This window comes from Drosophila yakuba, chromosome 3R, assembly GCF_016746365.2.
Source record: "Drosophila yakuba strain Tai18E2 chromosome 3R, Prin_Dyak_Tai18E2_2.1, whole genome shotgun sequence".
NCBI lineage: Eukaryota > Metazoa > Arthropoda > Insecta > Diptera > Drosophilidae > Drosophila > Drosophila yakuba.
Genome location: NC_052530.2, coordinates 16,586,305 through 16,595,232, shown reverse-complemented (window position 1 = coordinate 16,595,232; position 8,928 = coordinate 16,586,305). Strand labels below are relative to the sequence as shown.

Sequence of the window (8,928 nt, the reverse complement as noted above, 5' to 3'; positions counted from 1 at the left end):
TAAAATTTCAATTAAAAAATGCAATCAAAGTTTCCCTTTACGGCCGCATTGGCGCTCTAGTGTGACCGCAGAAAAATACCACAAAACGACAGACTCGAAAATGTACTACAAATCACATACGACCAAACAAACGGCAGTCGTCGATAAATTTTCAAATCGTTCGGTTGCGGAGCGGATACGTTTTGAGTGTTTTAGTCCTAACAACATTGCCGCTCGGACGCATTGCGGCATTTTATTGATTCGCGACGACGCGATAATCCTCGAGATAATCAAGCGTTGCTTTAGCTTTCAGCCATCAGATCAATTTTACCAATAAAGCGCATTTTATATGTCCCGTTGTACGCCAATTGTAATTGCTTTTGCGCGGGTGTAAAGTGCACGTGTGTGTGTGTCAAGGATTACGGCTAAATTGTAACTGTTTCGCGTGGACATGTGTGTGTGCGTGGGAGTTTGATGGAAACCAAAAAGTTATAAACAAATGCTGAGTGCCACAAAAGGTGAGAAATCGAAAGCGGTGACTTGCGGCACTAGCTCCAATCAATGTAGAAACCACCCTCCAAAAAGCGTCTGTTTACCCTGTCCAAAAAAAAAAAAAACGGATGAGAAAAACCGGATTTCTCAGTCTCGAACAAAGGAAATTGGGTGTCTTTCTGGGCTCGGGGATCCCAATTAAGTTATCCGTCTAGACCGATTCTGCACTCGATTCGCAATGGGATTGGTTATAAATAAAAGCAGCATAGGAATCGGAGCAGACAAAGTGTTACAAAATTGCAAACGGCAGAGGGTAAATAATGGACATGCAGGCGTCTTGTCTTTAATTTATGCAGCTCATCTTTATTTAGCCCTACTCGATTCCCAGCTTATGCCCACCACTCACCATTCATTGAGAATCGTTTCATCATTTATGTACCATACTACCTTACCACAGCATATTATAACATACTATAGCTCATATCTTTAATGGGGGGCACGCTAAACCCGTTTAGGCATCTCGTTTTGGTTTCATTTCCACTTTTGTTGTGCCATGCAATTCGCTTTTATTTGTGCTCGCCGAGTGCTGGCATTGTATAATTCAATTTAAATTGATTTTTTCATTGTTGCGGTGTCCGTTTCACTTTTCTCGCGCAACGGGCGCTTACTATTCTACTCTTTTTATCCCCATTCCCATCCTCATCCCCACCTTGGAGCCCCCTTCTTATCCAACCATCTGGATTTTGGGTCCCCTGTTTGCTGTTTGTTTCTACTATTGAATTTTCGCACGCCTGTTATTTCTACAACAGCTATGTGGTAATTAGAAGCCATTGGTCTCAGTCGCTTTCAATCCACTGCGCCCACTTTGCTTTTACTTTAATTTGTCAGTATATGTTAATATTTTAAATAAATGCGATCAGTTTATAGTTGTCTTCAGCCTTTAATTAAGTTATTATGTGGCTCGGTTGTATTTAACTTATAGTGTAAAAACAAGTAATAAATATAATAATAACAATACATAATATAAGCAAAACGAGACCAGGAAACCATGCCTAACCAAATATAATCAAAATGTTACTAGCAAATGTTCTTGGGGAAACAACTACGGATTAGAAAATCTCAAAACAAAAATTTGTCTGCTTTTAAATTAGTATACTTATTGCAATTTATTCTTCTTTCCACTTTAATGGCCTTACTCAATTCTTCAGAAAAAACATTACCATTTTTTGGACAGGTAGTAAATCTATTTCGGGTGAGATTTTATTTCCTTGCGTGTCGCGTCGAATTTAGTTATCCACACTAACTTTTCGATTAGGATCTGACTTTGGCACTAACATATTTCTGGAATTCCATTACCCAGATTCTGTTCTCATGGCGACTCTTAGATCGTTTTATATCTTTTTTTGCTAATTTGCAACTTTTTGACATTAGCTTGTAGCATTTCAAGAATCATTCACCTCATTTGCATGGACAGGCCATTTCACTGGCAGGGGGCTAAAATTCTCCCATAATCATAACAATCGATATGCCATAAAATGTAATGGGCCAAAATTGAAAGCCAGGCCTCGTCATCGGTGGTCAAGTGGCCACTGGTCAGGTTGCCCATGGAGCTGAAAGGATTTGGTGTGGGGTTTCAATATTTGAGCCTGCCAGGCAGGTTCATTGACTTCCCCGGGGTGTTTTAGACGACCGGGGATGACGGTGACGATGATGATGACGTTGACGGAACCGCAACAGTTACTGCAGCAACTAAAGCAACAAAAACCCGGCCAAAACAGCAATAGCAGCAACAAAGCCAGTGGCACTTGCACTCAACAGCTGGCAAAAAAAACGAAAATCAAATACCAACCACAAAAAATAAACCAACAAAAAGTCCGGAAGAAGGGCCAAGTTCTGGAGTGTTTTGTAACTTTGAATACTCTTGATGAGTTTTCCTAAACATTTTTGAATTGTTATATACGTTTTGTCAATTTATATTAGGACATTTTGGGTTGACTTTCTTGAAGGAGGAATACATAATCCAATAACTAACTATTTGTTGTGTAAGTGGTTTAATCAATTCAATTCAGAGAGGCTGTATTACTTGTAGCAAATAGTATAAGAATCATTTCACATATTTATAGAATCAACTAAATTGCATAACAAACTAGTTTGGCATTTTAAAACCGGTTCTGAATCGCAAGTGCAAATACGTTCCATTTCTAAACCATTCGATGAGTAATTTACTATTAAATCGTAAATCTTTCGATGAAGGTATCTATGAAGGTATCGTATTCCATGAGAAATTCCTTATACCCTCACATGAAGTGTATGAACCAAAACAATAAAAGAGATTTCAATGCAGGAATTTCCATTACAAATGTTGCGGTTGTTAATGTTATTGTTGCTGCCACCGAAGTCTGGATTTGTCAACCGTCGTTGGGGGCCATTGGAGCGCTATACGGCAAACGGAGGATTGGGGTCTTGAAACGGGAAAACTGCACTCTCGACGGCAACTGGCAATTTGACAAACGTAGCACGCACTTGGCCGGAATGGGGCTTTCATTGGAGGAGAATCGTCGTCGTTGTTGCACGTTTAGGCCGAGTGCAAAACTCAAATGTCGCTTTGGCTTCGAGTGGTGCCAACAAGCCGGCAGGATGCAATTGACCCGAAAACCGAACACTGAAAACCAAGTGGACAAGCGGGGGCAAGGAGCCACCATCAGCACCATAACCACCACCACCAATGAGCACTGCAGGCCGCAGAAACTCGTTCGAGTTGATTTGGCATCTTTGTATTCATCTTGTGGTTCAATGAGTCAGGCCCCGCAGTCTGGTCCGGGTTTTCGATGCTTGACAACGTTCCGTCTGCCGTTCACCCGGCCATTCCTTTCAGTCCGAAAGCCAGAAACCTCCTCCGCTCCCAGTCGGAATCTCTGCCCTCAATCGCTCGGCCAACGGGTGCCAGATGGCCATTTGGCAGGCCGTAAATGCAAAAGGGGATTGGCCAGGGGATGGAGGCCACAATAAAGGGCTTCGAGTGCAGATGTTCTGATCCATTCAGAATTAAACTTTTATGCAGAGGTGCTGGAACAAAGTTATCAATATACACAGCGCATTAAAACTTTGCAGACGTCTATCTGCAGTTTAATCTGTATGAACAAAATGCGAATCATTTATCAGCAGGAATATAATACATGATTGGTATTTCAGGATTCAATTAAGACACAAATATTTAGCTGTTTCCGTATAACATGGGTTATCTGCCATCACTTTTTGGTTGGTAAACGATTATCTAGAGTGCATGCCAGACTTTGATCCTAATTCGAGAACCTTCGTCTTGCCATTCCTGCTAATGCCTTCACTTGCACTTGTTCCGCACGCCGTCGCCGTCGCCATCATCATAATTATCATCATCGTCTTTGTGGCCCATCTACGTTGTCGTTTGTCGTTTGTCGGTCGTCGCCGTCTCATTTGCGTGGGCTTATACTCAGCAACAAACAACAAAACAACAGAAAGAGGACCGAACACTGAACACTGAAGACAACAACAGGCAGTGGCAACAACTTTTTCAAGGGCCTGTGCCAATTCTCGATTGCTCTCTTTCCGTCTCTGTTTTGTTCGCCATTTCTGCTCGGTCTTGGCGCTCCCTTTTATGGCTGCTTTACTTGGCAATCGATAAACAACGACCTTCTGCCCCACAACACCCCCCATTTGGGCCAAGTAAAATGGCTGGAAGTCACTGGGATTACTTGGAGGAGCATTCTCCAGTGTTCTGGTCGGGTTCCTTTGTCTTGTCCCGTTTAGGAGAGCTTATTCGCCACTTGAAGCTGCCAGCCAAGTCAGCCACTCGAAATGCACTCTCTCACTTCTTCCCACTTCATCCAACCACCCATCTTCCATCACTCATCAGCCATCAGGGACCTGGCCTTCTGGCTTTATCCTGCTTCTGCTCCTTCTGCCACTTGTTTCCAGACATTTTTCAAAGTTAATTGCTCGCTCGCTGGCAGTCGGCCGAGAAAAAGTCCTGAAAGTCCGTCGAGGGCGAGTCCTCTCCAGAGGCTAAACAAAAGCCAAACTCCAAGCCAAGAATTCTAACTGAAACTACTGACATTCATTATCTCACCAGGCGGAAAATTTCAAATTATAAAATGTGGATTAAAAACCCGTCGAGATTCCATAACTCGTACTAAGCGGCCGAGAATTTTCTATAGCAAGCACCAAAATGTTTGCCTAATTAAGGCAGGAGCAGTGGAGGGCTCCAAACTTCAAAATAAAAAAAAGATTGTGTCATTAATTCGTCTCAATATAAATACACACAAGTTAAGAAAATAACATTAACAAACTAAATCAGCATTTTGCCTTAATTATATTACCTAACATAAACTATAACTATAAGATAAGCATTGACATAAAAAAGTCCAATGTCACGAATCAACAATTATCACCAACCAATTACCAACTAAATTGCTTTTTAAATCATTAAATGACGTTCTTATGCGTTAAAAGAAAGTTTTAAGCGAACGAAGTGCTCTTAAATTTCCTGATCCCACTTCTGGACTGGAATAAACACCTTAAGTGAGTTCGCAGACTAATGCCGAAGTAAAGATTTCCACGTTGTGGCTGTAAAGGAACCGAAATGGGTTCGCCAGTAGCCAAAGACGTTCAAGAACTTTACAACAAATTAAAAAAATATTATGTGCAAACTGAAATGCCATAAAAGATAGTGGAACACAATAGTGCACATGAAATAACTTTTAAGTAGTTGTGTAAGTGGTTGGTTGCAAATAACATTTTAAAACACATTTTATTTACACATTTTTTATTCAAGTCATCACACTTTTCAATCAGTCGGAATTTCTTTCTCAAATAATAGCAAGAAGCAACAGAAATAATTAATAAGTACAGCTGTCAACACTTGAGAAAAAAAGCAACAACCCAAAGCAATTCCTTCCTACCTTTGACAAACAGGAGGAACCATCGGGAATCCCAGTTGATGCTTCCCACCTCACCCAGCTGTAAAACAAAACTAATTCCAGCTGCTGCTCCAAGCCAAGATGAGAAAAAGGGGAGACTTGGCGCACACCTCCGCACTCCACGGCGGTCTAAGGGGCTGACCTGGTGGGGCAGGGGAGGGGTTTACAGGTGAGGGGCGGTGATTACATGGCGCTGATGTTGACGGCGCCGACAAAGCAAATACTAAGGCCAAAACTGGTCAACAGAACGGAGCCAGCAGCAACTTGGACGAATGGATCGCAGCTGTCTTACTAGGGATGCATTTTATGGCTTATTTAAAATAAGCTAAAAAAAATATTTAAAATACCTACAAATATTTCATTTTGTTTTATATTACGTACATTCCTATTTTGTTCTTATATTGACTGTGTTGTGATGGTTAAACATTTTTCACCCAAATGGTTTAGCATTCCTTTTATATCAGCACAACAGAAAAATATGCAGACGCTTTAAAACTTGAACAAAAACTTATCAAGTTCATTGTGTTTATCTGGATATTTGAAGTCCCATATATAAATTTATTCCCCAGAGCTCTTTTGCTATTAAAGACGAACTTATACTTTAAGAAATAACTTTATAGCTAAAATACTTTGTAAACTTAAATACCTTTACTTTAAGAAATAACTTGGTAGCTGAAATATTTTACTTTTGACCAAAGGGATTTCATGTATCATTTACACGAAAAGAGAGAAAACAATGGATTTGTCCTTTCATACTCATGATATCTACGGACCCTTCATGTTTTTTAGCTAGATTACGTATAATATTTTATCATTCAATTTGTTAGTGTGTCCAAGTGCACATCACTGGTGAAGGGACCTCCACTTGTTGGCGGGGGACGTGCGGCTGCTGCAATTGCCGGCTGCTTGCGAGCCGAGGTGACCCGAACAGAAGCCGAGTTCCGGCGGAGAGGAGAGCCTGCCACGATTCCTGAGGCTCCTCGTGGCGCGGCTCAGTTGCTTTCGGTCGCTGGCAGTGGGTGCGTCGCTGGGCTCCTGCAGACGGCTGTTCGATTTGATCCTTTTCGCGCCGGCAAGGACAACGCGAGTGGAAAAATACAAATAAATTGAGGCGGAAGCCTGGAGGACGGGGGAATTGTTACAGCAAATCAGAGTGAAAGGTCAACAATGGCTTTGTAGCTTTGTCTCTAATTACGAGTATTCCATTCAGAGCCAATAAAGGATTCAATCCGACGTGCATTCATTTAAATTAAGCGAGAGAAACGTGGAAACTTTTCGCATCCTTTTTCTAGCAGCATTGTGTGAAACAAGGAAAAACTTTTAGCCCAGCGTTTTGCGAGTGTCCGCTTGGTTGTGTCGTTGTCTGTGTTAGTTTCTGTGTCTGTGTGCAGGCGCTGATTTATGTGTTTTGTCCTTGTTCCGCGCCAGGACGAAAGGACTTTTTGCCATCCCGATTCGTGTGTAAGTTGGTAATGTAAGTTTATGTAATAGACATGTAAATTGCAGTTTATTTTAAGGTCTAACAATGAGAAATGCTGGGTTGCGATTGCAAAATGGGTTTCTTGCGGTTTCTTAGGTGATTCATGCTCCTTAGATCTAATCTGTAAAGCGTTGCAGTATATAAATAGCTTTGAAACTTCTAAGAGATACGACTTTTTGGAAGTGTTATCGAACTTTTATATTTTTTTTGCATCGTAAAGCCGTTAGTCTTTCAGCATTTCAATTTATTCATACTAGCTATCTTGGAATTCCATTCCACTTTTTATTTTCCTGAATAAAGCTCGTAGTGACATTCGTATTAATTATAAGCCACACATCCTAATCAGCATTTCTGTGTAATGCATATTTTTCACATCGCATTGAATATCTTCATCAGTCCAGGAATAAAAACCTAGAGTTGATGCCCTAAGTTTCAGGTTTCTGCCACAAGCTGGGAATCATTCCCCTTTCAATTTCCTGGCCGCTTGTCACTGAAGACAGCTGGTGTATCGATTTCCACGATAAGTGTATTTTCCCGGTTTCGTGCCACTAAAATTAGCTGAATCAAACGCGACCCCCACAAAGACAAGAGTCTTCGGATGTCGGATGGCGACTTATGGAAGTCCGACTTCGACTACAACTCAACTCCATGCGGTTATTATTTATTTCCATTAGCTCATACTCAAATTTCCCCCATCCACGTTGGTTGGCGGATGGCGTGCTGGTGCTGTCAATTTTCCGGTGGCAGGTTTTTGGTTATTGCGATGTCATGTCATCATGCAATCGTATCGCTTTACCGCATAAACCGACTCGCACAAAATAATCATTTGATTTCGATCCTCCCTTCCCCACGCGCGACATGGTGATCTGCCTGGAACAGCGTACATATATATAATATATAGGAGTATGTACAAATTAGTACCAGGCGGCTGCTAATGATGCGTAAAGAGAAACAAGCGGGGAGTGCGCCATGAATTGGCCAAAACGTATGGGACACGTTGCCGATGGATGTTCCGGATGGATGTTCCATTATTATCGGAGTTATCCCGGTTAGCCACGGCTCGCTGTTGGCCATGTGTCATTCGGCTTTGGCCACAGTTACACTTGGTTGGCGGGCACAAAAGCTTCCATAGTAATAAGCTGGCGTTTTAGCGTTTTGCTAAATAGTGCAGAACCCGCTCTGGACTTAAATGTTCATCTTTGACCAATCATCGTTGAACATTGAAATCGGTCGCCATGGAATTCGTTTGGAAATCTGTTGGCAGAAGGCAACAATTGATACGTGAGTGAATATGCAGCCACAGAATATTCAAAAAATGTCATTTGCTTCCATTTGTAACTTAGCAAACAAAACAATAGATTCTACCAGTCTATTCTTTGCCATTTTACAATTAATAATTCATAAATTCGTTTGCAATTTGCAAATGACTAGCAGCCATTAATTCAAACACCATTTAATTGGCTCTGGCAATTATGAAATAAAAGGCCAAATATAAACAGCACTATAAATTATGTTGTTATTTATGTGAGCTAATTAATAATAATAAAAGCTGAAAATTTGCACATCGAAGCAAAAATGCATTTTCGCTTGCAAATTTGTAGCAACCATAAACATCGTTTAACGTAAAGTAATTATTTGTTTTGTATTTCAATGAGCACATTTTCTGCCAACGAAGGCCTAAATTCGTACTTCCGAATAAGTAGTATTTTTTATATAAAACGACTTTACCATAAATCATGTTGGAATATATAACCATAAAGAGGCCAAAATTATAAACCCTATTATAAACGTACATACGTTTTCTACCAAACAATTTTATAAACGGTGATATAAAACGGTCTGTGGCTCTTAAACTTCCTAAGAAATTCTTCGTTATTCGAAGGAAATCCGCTTTGGAGACCTCATTACCTTCAAGCTCGCAATTAGTTAACACTTTAAACCAACAGTGAGTCAGAACTTTTTTTTCGTTAGGTAAACAGAAAGGAGACAATAGACCCACTTCACATCAGTCTAGTATCTGGA

The 8,928-nt window shown here is 40.8% G+C and overlaps 1 protein-coding gene and 1 long non-coding RNA gene across 3 annotated transcripts in view; one reads left to right on the top strand and one right to left on the bottom strand.

The window, feature by feature from the left end:
• Nucleotides 1–126: 126 nt before the first annotated feature.
• The window catches only part of LOC6537133 (alpha-mannosidase 2), a 19,976-nt gene continuing 11,174 nt past the window's right edge, over nucleotides 127–8,928 (top strand). The window contains exon 1 of one of the 2 annotated variants that reach the window (XM_015192670.2): nucleotides 127–497. In XM_015192670.2, coding sequence (XP_015048156.1) covers nucleotides 479–497 — 19 coding nt within the window. In that variant the 5' untranslated portion in view covers nucleotides 127–478. Of the gene's footprint in view, nucleotides 498–6,434; nucleotides 6,888–8,928 lie in introns of those variants that run through there. The other variant, XM_002097658.3, reaches the window with a different exon arrangement.
• On the bottom strand, nucleotides 7,541–7,897 carry LOC120321881. The gene is made up of 2 exons (XR_005561610.2): nucleotides 7,828–7,897; nucleotides 7,541–7,776 (listed from the first exon to the last, which is right to left on the bottom strand). It is a non-coding gene; the product is annotated as an uncharacterized LOC120321881 (long non-coding RNA).